This window comes from Kogia breviceps, chromosome 9 (genome assembly GCF_026419965.1).
Source record: "Kogia breviceps isolate mKogBre1 chromosome 9, mKogBre1 haplotype 1, whole genome shotgun sequence".
Lineage (NCBI taxonomy): Eukaryota > Metazoa > Chordata > Mammalia > Artiodactyla > Physeteridae > Kogia > Kogia breviceps.
The window spans coordinates 115,159,805-115,179,047 of record NC_081318.1 but is presented as its reverse complement, the minus strand read 5'-3'; the positions used below and the strand labels follow the sequence as shown (position 1 = coordinate 115,179,047).

Here is a 19,243-nt window from a genome sequence, read left to right as displayed (position 1 = left end):
CCAGGCTTTTGTGACTCAGGGGAGGCCCCTAGGAGACTAAAGCTTTTTTCTACAAACAAGAAACAGGGGACCCAGAAGGGCTTCTGTACCTGAGAGGGTCCTGCAGAGTCCTGCTTGGTTTCAGTCCCCCCTTTTCTTTTTTTTTTGTGATATGCGGGCCTCTCACTGTTGTGGCCTCTCCCGTTGCGAAGCACAGGCTCCGGACACGCAGGCTCAGCGGCCATGGCTCACGGGCCCAGCCGCTCCGCGGCACGTGGGATCTTCCCGGACCGGGGCACGAACCCGTGTCCCCTGCATCGGCAGGCGGGCTCCCAACCACTGCGCCACCAGGGAAGCCCCCCCCTTTTCTTTGATATTTTCCAATCCTGAGGAGGAACAGGTGCAGAATATGAAAGGGAATAAAGTTTTGGATAGAAAGGTTAATCATAAACTTGGCAGAGGAACTTGGTTTTAGTTCCATTTTTGTTTTAACTTTTCCCAAATCTTTGAGGGAATGGGGTGATGGTCACTCTGGTTACTTCCTGGTGAAACGGGGCCCAGTCCTGCCTCAATTTGGGGAATGGACACAGAGTTGGAAATAGTCCCTATTTCCAAGCTTAGCATCAATATTTTGTATTATGAAAACATTACTTCCCTCTTTGACTGCTTTGTCACAGCACCTAGACAAACATTTGAAAATTAGTAGATATATTACAATGAGGATAATAATCAAAATTTGTACTATTCTCCAAATGTATTTTTTCCCTTAATGGTTAAAGCAGACATACAATCTATGCTTAATAGACCACAAACAGGCTGTTTTAAATTAGCATAAAATTTGAGTTAAATCATGTAAACCAGAAAGACTTCCCTATACCTCAATATGTGAAAATTTCTTCTATCATTTCCCCCTTGTGATTGCAAATCTTTCAGTAGAAAGCACTGATGATCAAAATATCTGTCCCTTGATTGTGTTTGCTGCCTGCCTGGGTCCGTCATGTCCCTTGGTGCTACTCCTACTTTTTGTTTATATGTTTGCCTAGTTATCCATGTTGGGGGAAAGCTAATCAGACATAACAAACAGCTACAAAGGTATGTTGACAGGGAAACATTTTATAGGTTATACATCTTATCAATTATATCAAATTGTCACACAAACATTGCATGTACTCCAAGCAGTGGACTTAAAGCAAGCAGTGATACATGTCACGAATAGTTCTACTCTGTGACAACTTTATTAGAGAAATGTTTTCATATAATGTTTTCCATGTAGTTTAATAGACCAAATAATTAGTTTAATATTTCTTTCTGAGATGGCTCAGGGGCCCTTTGGAAAACTCAAAGTTAGCTAGAGGAAGAAACTTAATAATCTATTATCAAAGCAGCTCAATATTCCAGGAAAACTTTGTTCTCTTAACAGAGAGAGAAAAACAAACTCTAGTCCTGTATTAGTTTGCTTTTAAATTCAATCTAATCTCAATCAATCCTGACCATGCACAAAGCTCTTTTCTTAAGGTTCCTTTTCCGTAAACCTTCGACAACTTTCTGTATTTATATAAGTTTGTCCCTTATTTTTTCCCATCTAGAAACAATGAGCTCTAGGACAAAATTATTTTCCCTTTTTCTTTAACAAAAATATCTCCATCCTTCTCTTGCTGACAACATATTTACATTCTGAAATGATTTCCTTATTATTTTTAATAGTTTAATCACATATTTATTAGAATTTTTAATCCTTGAAAACCTTAATCACCAGCAAACACCAAAAGCCAACTAACTGAACTGTTTGTTATACCAACGTTTTTTTTTTTTTTTTTTTTTTGGTGGTACGCTGGCCTCTCACTGTTGTGGCCTCTCCCGTTGCGGAGCACAGGCTCCGGGCGTGCAGGCTCAGCGGCCATGGCTCACGGGCCCAGCCGCTCCGCGGCATGTGGGATCTTCCCGGACCGGGGCACGAACCCATGTGCCTTGTATCGGCAGGCAGACTCTCGACCACTGTGCCACCAGGGAAGCCCCCTTTGCCTATTTTTAAATGGCTCATTGCTCTCTTTTTATAGAGTCATAAGAGTTCTTTATCTATTCTAGATACAAGCCACATATCAGAAGTATGATTTTCATACATTTTCTTTCATTTGGTGGGTTGTCTTTTCACTCTCTTGATGGTATCCTTTGAAGCACAAAAGTTAAAGAATTTGATATAGTTCACTTTCTGTCTTTTTCTTTTGTTGTTTGTGCTTTTGGTGTCATATTTAAGAAGACTTTGTCTTGTACAAGGACACAAAGACTTTCTCCTTTTATCCTAAGAATTTTTATAGTTTAGCTCTTACATTTAGCTCTCTTATATGTTTTGAGTTAATTTTTGTGTAAATTGTGCGGAAAGGGTCTAACTTTATTCTCTTGCATGTGTATATACAGTAGTTCCAGCACCATTTGTTGAAAAGACTTTTCTTTCCCTGGTGAATAGAAAATAATTTTCTATTATTGGTACATTTATAGAAAATAGAAAATAATTTTATTCTAAAATGAAGGTTGATTCTTGGACTCTCAATTTTATTCCATTGAACTATACGTCTACCCTTATGCCAGTACCACACTGTCTTCATTATTGTAAGATTATTGTAAGTTGTGAAGTTGTGAGTCCCACATAGGCACACATACACCGGATACACACAGTAGAGCAGCGTACACATAGACACACACATGTACAAACACACATACCACACAGACATACATATACACACAACACACATACACACATCAGGACATACACGGTAGGGCAGTACACATATACACATACATACATATGTCAGGATACACATGGAAGGGCAGATATACCTACACACACAACACACACAGATGTGAACACAACACACACACACACCAAGACACACATGGCAGGGCAGCATACACAAAAGCACACACACACACACACACACACACACATAGATCAATACAACATACATACCTCAGGACATGCACAGCAGGGCTTTCTCTTGATTATATGATGGGAGCCAAAGCTGGGGGTCATGAGAGGGCAGATTACGATGGGGGGAACTGACCCCTGGAAATCGGGTGCCTGGAGAGGGTGGGGGGACGGGTCGAGTGTCAGACAGGCGGGTGTGCCTAGTGGGAGGAGGGTGTGCTCTGGGGGTGGAGGGGACAGGAAGTGTTGGGGGCAGAGTTCAGGAAGAGTGATGAGAAATCCTGGGGCAGGGGTCCTGCCAGACCCCAAGAGTGTTCAAAGGACTGTCCGCTGTCGCTGGACCCTGCAGCCCTCAGCCCCTGGCCTCCTGGAGTTCAAGGGGGTGGCTTTGACAGGGTGGGCAGTCCTTACTGTCAAGGGGCCTCTGTCGCCGCCCAGAGGCTTGAGACTGTCATCAGACTCTCAGAGTCCTTCCTGGGACGTGCTCCAGGCGCCCTCACCCTCGAGGTGCACTGGTCGTCCCTGCTTCCTGCCCCCTCCCAGCCCGGAATCCGTCAGCCCTCGGCCTCTCCACTCCCAGGACCCCTGTCCCTCTGCATGCTGACCTCCTCTTACCTGCTTCTTCCCATGCCGCCCTGGGAGGCCACGGGCCCTCTGGGTCCTGTCTCCTTGATGACTCTTAAGTGGGTCACTCTTTCTGCACTGGCTTCAACCTCCCCGGGTCACATAGAGGTCAAGGTGAAGGAGGAAGACCCCAGCTGGCCTTGAGGGACAACAGCAGGAGCCCTTCGAGGCTCATGCCAGCAGTTCCAGCAGTGCTCACGGCTGTCTCCTCTCTAGGGGAGTGTCCCCCAGTGGGCGGCTGCAATGAGAAGCGCATGCTGTCCCTGCTGCCCCACTGCGGCGAAGCCTTTGCCGAAAGGATGAAGAAGGTGGAGGTCTGGAAGTGGTGCAACTTGTCGGAGTTCATCGTGTGAGTGTCCCTGCTCAGGCGCCGGGCCTGCCCTCGCCCTGCCCTCGCCCTGCCCGTGGCTTGCCCACCCTCTGCCCACAGCCCGTCTGTATCCTGCTGAGCACCCTGGCAGTTCCAAACGGGACACTCCGGGCTGTGTGTCCTCCATTCCTCTGAGTGAGGTCACGTCTCTGGGAAACCCTGCCACCTACTGCCCTTCCTGAATCGGGTTCGTGCCCTGCCCTGGCGTGCCTGCCTCTCTCCAAGGTCCGTGCTGGGTAGAAATTGTCATTTTGGGTTTTCTTCACAGCACCGGCCAGGGCTGGGTTTGTAGTCGGGACCAGTGGACCCCAGAGAAACTGAACCCCGCTGGTTTCTACCTGGTGTGGTGGGAGCAGTGCCTCACCACAAAGGGCCCCACGCTCTAGAAGCTCCCGAGGTTTTTGATCTCCTCTGGTCACACCTAGCATCAAGTATCAAGGTGACCCTTTCACCTCCTCAGAAATCACCTATGGGCTGTGCCCCCCCCCCTCCTCCACTTCCCACTTGGCCATCTCAACCTGGTGCGCTGCTGGCGGCCGCTGCAGACTCAGACTGTCCTGTGAGCCGCGCCTGCCTGGAGGCTCCATCCTCCCTGGGAGCCCCGGGTTTGCTCAGTCACATCAGCCCTTTCCCCTCCAAGACCCCGGCCCCTGTGCTCTCTGCCCCCAGTGGCTCTTCTAGGGGCTTCCACGCCCGACTCCCCAGGGGACGGCGGCTCCTTGTGGGCATGTTCACAGGCCCCTCGCAGACATAGTTGTTCGCTGAACCAAACGGTATGAAATTTCTGTGTCTGCTGGGAAAGGGGGCTGAGGGCTCGGGAAGGGGCTTGGCCGGGCTTCTTGTTGTTCTCTGAGCCTGGCCTGGACGCCAAGCCTGGAGTGGACACACAGGAGTCAGGGGTAAGGCAGGATGAGGTGGGCGCTTCCCATCCTGTGCCTTTGTCACCTGCTAAAGCCTCGGCGAGGAGATCAGACATCCAGCCGTGGGGCCTGAGGACAGCAGAGGGGGCAGCCAGGAGGGGGGGTCTGGGAGTTGGAGAGAGAGGGGCCGACATCCACCTGAGCAGGGAAATTTGCCTGGCGGGAGAGGGGGTCTGACGGGGGCGGTTTGCCTCGCCCCTGGCCTCAGCATCCCCCTTTCCCATCTGGGCTATGGCTGCGTCTTCTCTTGCTCTGGAAGCCAGACTGAAGGGAGGACATGGGGAGGCCCTGGGTGACCAGGGGGCGCTTGGGAACACAGACCCTGTCGTGACCCTGGTTGTGTGATGTCACACAAACAGCAGCTTCCTTGTGCAGAACACCCTGATTTCATCTCCAGCCTGAACTTTGGCTGGCGAGTTAACAGGGCTTGGGAGCTGTGTGTGTCCCTGCCTTCTGCCTCCCCAGTCCAGGGAAGGGCGGGATGCTGGCATGCGGGAGTTGGCCTCTACAACTCTTGCCAGGTGCCTGAGTGCCTGACCTTTCAGTGTCTTTTATCCTAAAGGCGTTTGCTATTAAAATTCGGAGGCACTTCCCAGCGCTCTTGGGAAGCAGCAGGTGTGGGCATTCTGTGCCTGGCCCCGTAGGTCGATCCACCGAGAAGGGTCTTGTGCTCAGCTCTGCCCCATTCCTGGCCTTTGGGGCTCACCCCGAGACCTCACCGAGCACCTACTATGTGCCAGGCACTTGCCAGGAGTGTATTCACTTCATCTCATTTGGTCCTTTCAGTCACCTTATTGGATAAGAATTATGAACCCCATTTACAGGCGGGGAAACTGAGGCTCGCGGAGGCTAAGTAATGTGGGCCAAGTCAGGAAGATGGTCAGTGCCTAGCTGGGATTGAGGGACATTGATTCTTCATCCTGCCCCCTAAGCTGCTGTCCTGTGCTGTTTTCCGTGCATGGGGGTCACTCGGGCCACATGCCACCCCCCAGCCCCTACAGGCTTGCTGTCCACAGTGGGGCTTCCCCCATCTCCATCTGCTTCGTTTCAGCCCTACTGAGCCCTAGGGTGGGTCGAGGCTCAGCAGGGTGTCCGGTTAGAGGCTCTGTCTGGGGTGGCAGGTCACTGACGGGGCCCAGTGGGAGGGGTGGGTCTTGGGGAGTGATGGGTTTGCCTGAGGACCTGCCTGGTGAGGTGTCCCAGAGCCTGAGCATGTCCCAGGGGCCACATCACAGCTCTGCACACAGATTCCAGGCCGTACCCTTTGCTCCCCGCTCTCTTTTGCCTTGTGTGGCTCTCCCTCGTCTGCATTACCTGAGGTGTGCAGGGCAGACGTGTGCCTGACCAGCAACCCAAGCGTCTGGGCTGGGAAACTGCCCAGGGCTGCCAGGAGGCGTGGGCACTTCGAAGGCCTGGTTGAGTGATCAGCCGCCCCGTTTCCCACCACCTTTCCAGGCAGAGACGAGGTTCTGTGCAGGAAGCTCCTTGCAGGAAGCAGTTCCTTCCTGTTGCTCACGCCAGGCCACTCTCCCTGGGTCAGCACCGGAGGGAGGAGGGGGGCCACGGGGCCTGGTGCCTGTGGGGATCTGAGGCAGGAGCCTCTCCCGCTCCCATACCTGTCCTACGTGCAGCACTCTGCCAGGTGCAAGGGAGTGTGGGCAGTGGTGGGGCTGGTGCGCCTTGGCACGTGTCTAACCAGCCCTCTCACCAGAGCATCTTGGACAATGGCTCCCAGCCTAGGCCACCACCCCCAGAGGCCGCTAATCCCAGGCCAGCTGGCCGTTAGGCTGAACTCTGGCTCCTGGTAGCTGTAGCCCTTGGTTGGCTTTAAGGACCGTCCCGAGCCTGCCCGCTGGATGGACGTGGCTCCTCACGGGTGGTTGCTGAGCGCCCTTTCCAGCTGACCGATGCAGACAGGGAGACCCTGGGGCGGGGCGGATCCCACGCTCCTGTCAGATGGGGGCTGGGGGGGGTGACTTCTGAGAGGAAGACAGGCAGGGGCTGGGCTCACAGGTGGGACACGCCCCCCCAGACCAGGTAAATGAGGGCAGGCTGACTTGACTGGGAGGCTGCTGGTCCTCGGCCTGCCTCAGAGAGACCTCCTTCCTGGGGGGCCCATAGGATGGGCTTAGGTGACAAGGGCCTTGCAGGTCCAAGTGGCTGTGACTCCGCACATCCCTTGGTCTTGGAAAAAGAAGCCAGGCCCAGAGTACCCTCTGGGAAGACCTGGGAAGTGCTGGGCCCAGACCTTGGGGGTTGGGAGTTCATGTCCTCATAGGAAGCAGGTGACGGCTGTGGATGTCCAAGATGAGGGCAGGGTTGATGTAGGAGATGCAGGCCGGGGCACGAGGTATATTTTGGGGAGCTCATGGCCTCAGAGTTTCCTTGCTGGGCTCTGCTGCCTCTGTTTTAAGATGGGAGGGCCAGGAGTTGGGCTCGCGGACACCAGGCTCTGTGCAGAGGTCATTGTCTGCTGGGGTGGGCACGAGGGGAATCGAGTCTGTGACGCGGCAGCCTGTGAAGGGGAGTAGAACGTGGCTGTGCACTTCGGGGAGGGGGCTCAGGGGCAGAGGAAAGCGGGGCCGAGGCCTAGAGGTGGGAAGCAGGGCATGGGGTCGCCATGCCAGAGAACCTCTGGGCAAGGACGCCAGGGAGCTGGACCCTGCTGGCCCAGCAGGCCCAACAGGGCTCATAGCAGGAGGCCTTCCGCTGTGGCCTGGGGCCATGATGAGAGCAGGCGGCCAGACAGGACTGCCCCCCACTTTCCAGGCGGTCAGGGCCAGAGAGAGAAGGGGCAGAGGAGCCTGGCGGTCAAGCCCTCTGCCTTCGCAGGTACTACGAGAGCTTCACCAACTGCACCGAGGTGGAGACCAACATGGTGGGCTGCTACTGGCCCAACCCCTTGGCGGAGAGCTTCATCGCCGGGGTCCACAGGCGGTTCTTCTGGAACTGCTCCGTGCACAGGCAACACTGGCAGGACCCCCCCGACGGAATTCTCATCCTGCTCATTGCCGTGCCCACCCTGCTGACCCTCGCCATGACTGGCGTGGTGGTGTGGCGCAGCAAACGCGCCGACCGGGTGGTGTGAGGGCCCGGTGAGTCCCAGGGGCCCCGCCTGGAGAAGCGGAAGAAAGTTCTCCAGGGCTGGGAGAGCCAGTGGACACTCTTCGGCTGCCCCCCCACCCTGCCTGGGTGGCCTTTGGGCTGGTGAAAGAAAACGTGCCGCAGCTGGAGCCTGCATGCTGGGCACAAGTCACCGCTGCTTCGCCCCCGCTGTCCCAGCCTGGGCTGGGGCCTCGGGGTTCCTAGCACTGAGTCCCGTGGTGCACCATCTGCAGCCCTGGCCAGACCCCGCCCCCGCCTCCTAACTGACTCTACCCCTGGCCCCAGCCCTATCCTGACCCCACCCCCACCCCTGGCCCCACCTCCAACTCTGACTCCACCCCCAGCCCTGGCCCCACCTCCCACTCTGACTCCACCCCCAGTCCTGGCCCCACCTCCAACTCTGACTCCACCCCCAGCCCTGGCCCCACCTCCCACTCTGACTCCACCCCCACCCCTGGCCCCACCTCCAACTCTGACTCCACCCCCAGCCCTGGCCCCACCTCCAACTCTGACTCCACCCCCAGCCCTGGCCCCAGCCCTGGCCCCACCTCGGCACCGCCCTGGAAAGGTGTGCCTATTCCCACCTGGCTGGGGGTTGGGGGAAGAGAGATTGGGAGGGGATTTTTGTAGGTCCTTGCTTCGCAGGCCTTGAGTCCTCTTGGTAGGGAGCCCACCTAGAGATCTGGAAGACTGAGGGTTGGGTTGGGGGTTCCAAGGAGCCACAGCACAGCCTGAGACCTGCTGTCTGGGGCCACCACCAGGGGCTGGAGCTGGGGTGGGCCTCCTTCCTAACGGTCCCCCGCTGTGAGCACAGCCTCGGGGTGGGGTCCCGTGCGCTCTCGTTCTGGCTGAGCTCTGTCTGCCATGTCTGTGCTTTCTCTGAGTAAAGAGTCGTGCTACTTCTGGGGTTTCCAGTTTTATTTCAGGGAATTCACAGAGACCCCACCTGGCTTCTTAGAACTGGCAAGTCCCCCATGCCCATTTTGCAGATGGGGAGTGCCTGAGGCTCCAGAATGTCAGAGCTCAGAGTGGGAAAGAGAGCTTCATACCAGGGGAATGTGGGCAGACAGGAGGCATCTACCCATCCAGCTTGAAGGTTTTGTGCTTCCCACTGGCACCCTGCGCTTTGAGGATGGAGCGGAGACTATCCTTCCAGCATTTCAAGCTTGCCTAGGGCTTGCCAAGACCCCCACCTGGTCCTGGGGACCTGGGAGCAGCTGGTGGGGGCACTTTGTCCTGAGCCTCCGCTGGTCATCTTCGCTGGACGTCTGCCAGATGACACGGCCTCTGGAGGCCGGGGTGCGGGGTCAGAGTGCTTGCGGGTCTCGGCCCATCTCAAACCTTTAAAATGTTGGCCCTCCTCTCAGATGATGTCCTGGCGGGCCTGGCTGCCTTGGTGGGTGTGCAGCCCAGCCCCTGGCTTGCCGTGGCCACTCCCTGTTTGAGGGCCTCTGGAGCATATGCTGTGTGTGCCTTCCCCTCCCCAGGGCTCCTCACCTCCTGGGTCCCATAAGAAGCTGGGCCCCCACCAAGAGGCTGCTCCTGCATGCACATGGCCATCAAGTGGCCCTTCTTGGCTGCGGACCCCACCCTTACCAAGAGTGGTGACCCTTGCAATCCTGGGCCAGGCACCGGGCCACCCGACCACCCCCTTTAGCTCTACAGTGCACTTTCTTCACTATGCTAACTTTAGAGACCTCCTGGCCCCACTGAGACCTCCGACCCCCAGGCCAGCTCCCTCCAGCTCTGGCTCTCTGCCTTCCCCCCCTCCCCCCGCCCAGCCTGAATCCTGGTCAGTGGACTATTGGTCATGCCTTTGCATGCTTTGTCAGCCCCTTGGCCCTCTCGTCTTTCACTGTGCTCATTGGCAAAACCAGGGCACGGCTAACCCAGTTCTTTGCCTCCGTGAACCTGCAGCGGGGCTGCTGAATGCGTTGGGTGAAGAATGCACAGGGATGCTGTGTCAGCGCCTACTGCTGGGTAACAAATATCACAGACTTCAAGAATGGAAGTAGTCCAGCTCTGCAGCCTGGAGTCGGGGTCCAGGTTTGCTGGTTCTCAGTGCAGCGTCTCTCCAGGCTGGAGCCAAGATGTCATCCGGAGCTCGGGGTTCTCGCCTAGGCTCACGGGGTGTGGCAAAGGCCAGTTGAAGGGCTAAGGGCCCCGTTTCCTGTGCCTGTTGCTGGGGCTTCTCTTAGCTCCTAGAGGCCCTGCACATTTTCCTGGCTACATGGCCCTCTCCATCTACAAAGCCAGCAAAGGAGACTGTACATCACATTGATCCCTCTGACCTCTAGACTTGGATTTATCAGGGCGAGTCATATGACTGGTAAACTTGCCAGGATAATCTCCCTATCTGAGTGCCAGTAAAGTTGAGACCTTAATCACATCTGAGAAATTCTGTTGCCCTGGTTAGAGTTTGACTGAATAATTGGAGAGGGTGTGTGTCCACCGTGGGGGGGGTGGGCAGGACATCTGGGACCCCCACCCCGACCCCAGCCCTGCCCCTCCCTCTGCCTGGGTTTTCCTATGGATGTCTCACACCTCCTCCTCTTCGTCTCACTCCTTTATTTTGTCACTGTGTCTCACAACGGCAGAGGGCTGGTTCCCTCCACCTGGCACACTAAGTGTCCCCCCTGTGCCCTGCACACAGTGGCTCTTGCTTTGTATCATTTGAAGGCGGGTGGGGAAGAGGGTCCAGCAAAGGACATGGGCTGTGAGTGACAGAGGGTGCAGGGAGCAAGGGGTCTCCAGGGCCGGGCCGGCAGTCTGATGTCCTTTGTGCACTTATTTCTAGAAACATTTATTAGCATAGGAGTCCCTGAGCCCTATTTCTGTCCGAGGTGAGGTTGGGACTCTGACTGAGACAAATGCTCCTTGTGCTGTGTGTGTTTGGAGAGTCTGGAGTTCCCTGCACTGAGGGCCTGAGGGCTGGGGGCCGTGGAGCTGCCGCACTGCTGCGGACAGGACTGGGGGGGTGGGAGCCCAGGTGCCTGTCCCCACTCACCTCATCAGGAAGGGAAGTACACCTCCATTCAACATTCACCCTGTTCAAGAACTTAGGATCCAGGAATAAGAGGAATGTCTACTCAAGTTTCATATTGGAATCTTTCCTCACATTTTCACCTATTCATGAGTTTTTTCCTAGGATATGGAGGGTCCTGGGTGCCAGGCCCACACAGGGAACGTGTGTGTGTGTACGCATGTGTGTATATGTGTGTGCATTTGTGTCCCTATTCCCCCAGCTCCCAGACAAGGGGATGCCATGTCTCTCCACTTTCTGGACAAGGAATCTTGATATGGTATTTCCCTGGGAGGGGCAGGATTTCTCATCCCCTCCACCCCAACCTCCATGTTACAGAGACTAAATTTTAGTCATGAACAGCTGAGATGTCAGGGCTCCCTGCCCCTGGCCAGACCTCACTGGTATTTGCTGGGGGGCTCTACCCCAGGCATGGCATGCTGAGAATACTGGGGTCCCATCAGTGTCTCTTCAGCTTGCCTCTAAAGTGGAGGTTCCTGCCAGGAGAGGCAGGCTGAGAAGACCAAAAGCTGCCGTCCCCACCCAACATCCTGCTCATAAAGTGGGGGTGTCATGCCACAACCCCAGCTCTGGACAGTGGGTCCGAGATCTTCCCTAGGGGAGAGGCAACCGTAAGGATAGGCAGCTCTGAAGCTCTCTCCATGAGGACTGATTTTATTTAGAATAGAGCAGCGTAGGGAAGTCCAAGCCTAAGGGAGCTCTCAAGAACTGTGGGCATTTTGGTGGTGAGTAGGGAGAAGCGGCTGGCGGCTCCACCGTGGAGGTGTGAGCAGGAGAGGAGGCTGGCAGCTCCATAAGAGCACAAGTTAAACCACAGGCAGCTGGATTTTACCACCAGAGAGAAGTGGGGACAGAGACGACTGCAAAAAGCCCCAATAGGGTCAGAGCAAACCTCACAGCCTGGCCTTCAAACCACCCCACCCAGGAGCTCAAATGGAATTGGATTAGAATGCGGAGCGTTTAGGTCTCAGGTCATTGTCAACACAATGGAGCAGTCAGCCAGACACCAGTGGAGCCTGACAGCTGAGCGTGACACCCGCAGAGACAACAGATTCACACAGAGATCAGACACAGGGACATCAAAGGCGGCCCTGCGGAGCCTCTGTGGTCCTGAGTGTGTGTGTGGTGAGCCCAGGGCTGTGCTCTCTGAGAATGACCTGTGGGCTCACACTTTCAGTCCGGCCCGTCCAGCCCACCCACCCACGACCAGCACGTGAGCATCACCATCCATCCCCAATTTGTCCCTCGTCCTCCAGTGCTCTCCGAGAGCACGTGCAGACTTGCCTCTGTCTTACGTACACAGGTCAGCCAGGTGCCCCCCCCCGGAGGGAGTCGGTGCGGGAACCCTCGACGTGTCCTTGACCGAGGTGTGCTCTGTGTGTTCTATGTGGACCTCTGCACAATGGTCAGGGTGCTGCAGGCGACCACCTGGGTTTAATCCCAGCCTGACCACTTATGACGTGACCTTTGACACGTATGTGGCCTCTGCACAGGTAGGTTCCTGGTCTACACGGGGCCTTGGGAGGACGGGGTGAGATAATCCACGCAGCTTGCTGAGCTTGGCACACAGTAGGTGCTCACTGTGGGCTGCTATTATGGAAAGTCTGGGCTGGGGTCTGGACTGGGGAGGCCCTGGCGTGTCCCTCTGTGGAGGTGACACTGTGGAAGTGGACGATGGTCCCAGGGGATGTGCTAAGTGGGGAGCAGAGAGAGCTTAGGGCAAAGTCCCAAGGGTTCCGACCTTAGGAAGGAGGGTCCTGGGCAACAGTGAGGGAGTGAGAGAGAACCAGAGAGTTTCCAGAAGGCATCAAATGCTGCTGAGGGATCCAGTTCATGGAGGCCGAGAAGAATGCCCTGGATGTGGTCGGGTGGCAATCCTTGGACCACTGTCAGAACCATCTCCTATTCTGCAAGGCAACAGGACCAAGAATATGTCACCCACGGTGGCTTCACTCGGGTCCTCGTGGAGGGAGGGCACTCCTGACCCTCCCGATGTCCTCACCATCCCCCCGAAGAGCAGGCCACGATTACACTGGGAACGCTTGCTGGGGGAGCCCTGATCCTGCTGGGACTGTTGGAGAAGGTTTCAGAAAGAGCAGAGTTGGCAGATGACGGGTGGTCCTGAAGGGTGTGGGAGGGGTGCTGAGGAGCAGGTGGGCAGCCATGAAGCCGCCAGCTCGTGCCACTTTACAAAAAACGACTGGAGATCTGGAAAGGCTTTAAACCAGGCGAGGTTCTCATGGCGGGAGCCTCGCGCGGGCAGATTTGAGGGAAGGAGGAACGGGCCCGGCCCACCGCGTCGTCAATGCAGAGGCCCCTCCCGCACACCGCCCGCTTAGTGGCTGGTCTAGCCTCCAGCAAAGCAGACCCAGCCTTTCCCCACGGGCAGGGCCCAAGTGGAGGGAAGCCGGCAGGGAGGCAGAGATGTGCAGGGGGAGGGAGGCCGTTTCCCTGCAAAGGTTTGACAGTCTCTTGTCACCCCGCCCCTCCTACACACTTCTTTCTGGTCCCTCTCATCAGGAACCTTCTCCTTGGGGCTGGGTTGGTCGCCAGGCAGCAAAAGCCTTGAGGCTGCTTTTACAGCTCGCCTCGGGGCAGCAAAGAAAGGGGGAGCAAGGCCACCCGAGGCCAGCGCTGCTGCCCCCCCGACATGCCTGGTGTCCGGGTGTCCACCCATGTCCAGGGATGCCCACTTATGGCCATCTGTCCCTTTGTGTCCAGGGATGAAGACACCTTCTTATTGCTGTCTGTCATTTATGTTCAGTTAAAAGTGGATGCATTTAACTTGCAAAGTAGCCCAAATGAATGCAGTCAATGGAAGGGCATCAGTCAGAACCTCAGAACAGGGGTGGGGGAGTTCCCTGGTTGCCTAGTGGTTAGGATTCCGGGCTTTCACTGCCGTGGCCCAGCTTTGATCCCTGGTCGGGGAACTGAGATCCCGCAAGCCGCACGGCGTGTTTCCAGGAGGACGAAAGAGGTCCCCAGAGGTCACTCTTCACGTCTCTGACCATAACTGGGTACAGGACGCATGGTCGGCAACTGGCTGGCTCTGTCCCTCGAGCTCTGCGGGAGCAGAGAGGCTGTGTGTGGCTGCACAGGTGCCCAGGACCTGGCTCCTCCCCGACTTGCTGAGGGGCCCCAGGAAAGTCCCTGGCCTGGCCTTCGGTCAGCAGAGGACACAGGGTGGCCGAGGACCCATAGAGGCTGCCAGAACCGAGTCACTGGGGCTTTGGCAACTGGTCCTGCCTGAGCAGGGGCTGGAGGGTCAGATGAGGTCAGGACCAAAGGAGGCTGGAGGGGAGGCCGGGTGAGATGCGGGGTTGGACCTGGGGAGGCTGTGGACAAGAGGCAACTTCTTGAGGGATTGGGGCCCCCTCCACACCTGCCTGCCTATAAGAGCTCTTCTTATCCGGAGGCTCGGCTCGGCACTGTCGTGCGGGCTCTGGGCCAAACTGTGATGGACATGCAGAGTCAGAGGGTCCACATTTCGGGTGCCTGGTGTCACCAGGAGGAAGTCTGGCAAAGGCCATTCCGGGCCCGCTCTGTGCTCCGGAGCTGCCCCTTCCCAGGCGACTCCCGGATTGGGTCTGGCCAATGAAAGGCCCCAGCAGCTTGGAGAGTGGGCGGGTTTCTCCGCATCATTCCTGCTCCGTCGGCCTCTGCAGCAGCTTCTGTGTGGCCACCCCTCCAGCGGGGCAGCCCCTCCCTCAGGGTGCAGGTGCCGGCTCCTCCCAGCATGCTTTTCGGATGGAGATTCCCAACAGCAGAGCAGGAAACTGGGCGGCTTTGTTGTTTCTGAGGCTCACGGCTCTCTGTGATGCTCAAGATACAGCGGAATTCCACCCGAGCTCCTGGAAAAAGCCAATTCAGAGCCAACCAGAGACCATGGCATGGGAAGGGGGGTGGGGAGGAGAGGAGCTGAAGATAGGCCACAGGAATGCACGGTTGCCCTCCCACTCCACATCCCTCCTGGGCCCTGAGTCTGGGAGGAATTGGGGCTGCCGATCTTGTCTGACTGCCCAGCTAGAGCTCACCGGGGCTCTGTGGCCTCGGGGGACCTCCCTGTCTCGAAAGCCCCCCATCTGTCCAGCTGATCTGACTCACTTAAAGCCAGAAGTATCGTCCCCTCCCCCAGTGCCTAGGAGCGATGCCCTCTGGAGTCAGCCTCACTCACAGCCCTGGGTACCCCTGGGGTGTCTGGAACAGCTTCCCTCCTGGGGCCTGCGGTGGGCTCAGGCTGCCCGGCTGCCCGCAGGTGTGGGCTGGCCCAGAGCAGCCTGCCTGGAGAAAAGCCTGCCTCGTGTGGACAGAGCTGGCCCACGGTGCAGTCACTGCCCAGAGGGTGAGATCAAAGGCCTAGGGCCGCCCAGCCTTGGGGCACAAATACAAGCAGCGGGCACCACTGGGGTGCTGCAGCCCCAGGACCAGGTTCTGCGGGGCACAGGCGTTCGTGGTCGCCGGGACCTCAGCTAAATCTGCTTGCAGCCCAAATGGGTACCCTGAAAGGAGCTTGCGCCTTCCTGTGGCAGCCCCGCGGCGGCAGAGGTGGCTGACTGGCCTGCGGCTGCGGTTGGCAGCTGTTCCCGGAGGAGGGGCCGTGGGGCTCCTCTCTGTTCCCCCAGGATGTTGGGTCACCCCCCCGCCCCCCGCCAGCACTATAGTGAGGAAAGGCGCTGAGAGGCTGGCGGGGTCACAAGGAGTGATTCTTTCCCCGTGTGATCTGACCCCAGGGGTGGAGGCCCACATGGTTTGCCCCCACCCCACCCCGGCCTCCCCAGAGCCTCGTTCCCGCCCCCTCAGTACCTCCCTCACCAACGCCCGGTCCTGCTTCCCCTCCCAGCCGCTCCGCACCTAGCCAGTGTCCTAAAGTGCAAGTCAGGCCAGGAGGTGGCGGTGTCCTTGGCTCTCAGCAGAATATGCACGCCAGGCCCGGTGTAGCTCCAGCCTGCCCCCAGCCACCTTCCGCTGCACCACATGATTTGGGGGTTCTTTTCCTAGTGGCATTTTCAAAAAAAATTTTATTGGCGTAGAGTTGATTTACAATGTTATGTTAGTTTCAGGTGTACAGCAAAGTGATTCAGTGATGCGTATCCAAATAGCCACTCTTTTTTCTTTTTTTAAATTTAGATTCTTTTCCTGTAGAGGCCATTACAGAGCACTGAGTAGAGTTCCCTGTGCTCTACAGCAGGTTCCTATTAGTTATCTATTGTATATGTAGTCGTGTGTAGATGTCAGTCCCAAAGTCCCAATTTATCCCTCCCCCCCATCCCCTGGTAACCATGTTTGTTTCCTACATCCGTGACTCTACTTCTGTTTTGTAAATAAGTTCATTTGTACCCTTTTTTCAGATTCCACATATAAGCGATATCATAGGATATTTGTTTTTCTGTGTCTGACTTGCTTCACTCAGCATGACAATCTCTAGGTCCATCCATGTCGCTGCACATGGCATTAGTTTGTTCTTTTTTTATGGCTGAGTGATATTCCTGCGCCTCATGATTCTTGACATGACCGGCTCCTCCAATGCCAAGCCTACACACACCGTTCCTGTCCCGATGCCAGGACGCTCTACCCTTCTCGGACTCTGCCTGGGCAGTTACGACCCACCTTCAGGTCTCAGCCGAGACACTGCTTCCTCCAGAGGCTGCCTGAGCCCTGGTTAGGGGAGACGCACCCCTCACACTAATGCTTGCACGCAGCCTGCACGGGGCCCTGCCCTGCTCTCTCCTGTGTGGGAGACGGGTCTTCTCCGCCCAAGAGTCAGTTGTCTTGTTACTTTGGGGAATAATTGTGAAAGTGTGTGAGTGTGTGTGAACATGTGTAAATGTGAATGTGTGAGTCAGTATGAGAGTGTGTGTGCACATGTTGTGAGTGTGTGTGACTGCGTGTGAAGTCAGGGAAGACACATATGGTTCCAGGACGGTGGTTGTGATGAAATGTGTGTGTCCCCTAGATGCATGCGGTGAAGCCCCAACACCCAGGATCTCAGAATGTGCCTTTCTTTGGAGATAAAACCTTCTTATTAAGGTTAAATGAGGTCACATGGCTGGACCCTCATCCCATATGACTCGTGTTCTTATAAGGAGCTCAGGACACAGACACACACAGTGGGGTGACCATGTGAGGACACAGGGAGAAGACGGCTGTCTACACACCAAGGAGAGAGGCCTCAGGGGAAAACAGCCCTGCTGGCAGCTTGATGTCAGACTTCCAGCCTCCAGAACGGTGAGGGAATAAATGTCTGTTGTTTAAGTTGCTTAGCCTTGTGATGAGTCAGCTGAGCTGACTACTGCAGTTATCGTGGCCTGTCCCTTTCCCCATCAGTGACCACTAGGAGAGCTGCACAAGCCGGGGAAGAAGCTCTCTGCTCCTTCGGGCACCACGCACACTGTCTGTTTACAGGATTCTGACCAGAAAGGAGCTGCAACCCTGCCTGTGCGTGTAGTCCTTTCCTGAGACTCTCTGATCACTAGCAGAAGGTCCTCTGTAGTCATCTGGCCGACCAGAGCCCATCTGTGTACCCTTACACGGGCGTCTCTGGCCTCTGTCCCACTTCCTGGGGCTCAGTCTCCACGGCTGGACCCACCCCTTTGGGAAGCTCTCATCTCTGTGTTCACCTTTGCCCTGAAAATGATCCTTCTGGCTGGAGGTGTGATATGAATGTCCTCTGTTGAGATGGGCGATGGCCACCAGGTCACAGAGCAGAGTCAGCAGAGTTCTTAGAACTCCCAGAATGTGACGGCTGCAGAGGCTCCAATGCTCCTGTACTCTGGTGATCCTGAGACCCCATCAGCAGAGGGTCCCTGCCCCTCTGTGGCCTGTAACTTCGTGGAAGATGTAAAGAATTACACGTGAGCTAGAGGCAAAGGAGTGTGGCAGAAGCTTCAGAGAGGAAGCTACTCAATAATTATTTTTTGGGGCTTCCCTGGTGGCGCAGTGATTGAGAATCCGCCTGCCGATGCAGGGGACGCGGGTTCGTGCCCCGGTCCGGGAAGATCCCACGTGCCGCGGTGCGGCTGGGCCCGTGAGCCACAACTACTGAGCCTGCGCATCCAGAGCCCGTGCTCCGCAATGGGAGAGGCCGCAACAGTGAGAGGCCCGCATACCACAAAAAAAAAAAAAAAAAAAAAAAAAATTATTTTTTGAAAGGAAGAGTAAATGAGTAAAGCATCAAGTATGATTGCAGACCGCAGCGGACGGAGGTGACTTCTTTCTGAGACCCAATCACCAGCAGCAGAGATGAAGAACCGGGTCAGAAAGAGCTCAGGTCTCCCTGACCCCGGGTGCACATCAATCAGGACACCTCCCATCCTAGGCCCCCATCACTCAGGACAGCACCCCCTGATCCCAGCCCCCCATTATTCAGGACAGCTCCCCCACCCCTCCATCACTCAGGACAGCTTCACCCGCAAGTACAACGAACTCAGAAAGGGGTCTAGGAACTGGGACAAAGGCGCAAACATTTTGGGAGATTCTGAACTCTTTATTTCTCTTTTCTCTCTATTCCTTGCTTGTTTCCTGACAGTGAGTTCTTCAGTTCACAGGACGTGTCTGGGGGACACCAGGAATGGGGGTCGGGGAGATGGATTCCTGTTCCCATGACAGGGAGAAAGCGGGTGACCCAGGAGACAGGGAGGGGACAGTGGGAAGGCAGGGATCGTGGTGGCTCCTTTAGCCAGAAATTAAAAGTGTTTCCCAATAACAAAGCCACCAGAGGAGGAACATGGGACCTGGGCTTCCAGGAACAAACAATAGCACATCCTTCCTGAATGTTCGCTGCATTCTGGGAACTGTGCATAAGCACCCTGTTTCCTGTGATTCCCACCGTGACCCTTGGGGCAGATTCTATTTTTATTGCTATTTTGCAGATGAGGAAACTGAGCCCTCAGCGTGGCTAGGTAATGCTTCCAAGGCCACGCAGCTGGTTAGTGGTGAGAAAAGGTTAAAGGCTGGTTTTATCTGATCGCACACACTTTTAACCACCCCCGTATTGACTTGGGCATGAGAGAATCGCCAAGTGCCTCTGCACAGAGAAACGCAGAGCTCACCATCCCCTCTGCTGGGCTTTGGCGCTTTCTGGCTTTGCCTCCCCTGCCCAGCTGGCCCCCGGGGGAGTCTGTAACTGTGGGGTGTCCTGGAGTTGCCTGAGGCTCCTTGGAGCATGGGCTCGTCCACTTTCTCTAACCTGGTCCTAGGTGATCAAAGCAGAGTCTCAGGGGATGGTGCTGTCCAGAGTCCCCCACCCCTACCCCCCATCCCCCTTATCAGCTGGGGGAACG

General features: G+C 55.9%; 1 protein-coding gene across 2 annotated transcripts in view; it reads left to right on the top strand.

The window, feature by feature from the left end:
- RAMP3 (receptor activity modifying protein 3) overlaps positions 1-19,243 on the top strand; it is a 38,382-nt gene that overhangs the window by 2,909 nt on the left and 16,230 nt on the right. Inside the window, exons 2-3 of one of the 2 annotated variants that reach the window (XM_067043008.1) lie at positions 3,743-3,875; positions 12,268-12,457. In XM_067043008.1, the coding sequence (XP_066899109.1) occupies positions 3,743-3,875; positions 12,268-12,457 (323 nt within the window). Of the gene's footprint in view, positions 1-3,742; positions 3,876-7,648; positions 8,089-12,267; positions 12,458-19,243 lie in introns of those variants that run through there. The other variant, XM_059073627.2, reaches the window with a different exon arrangement.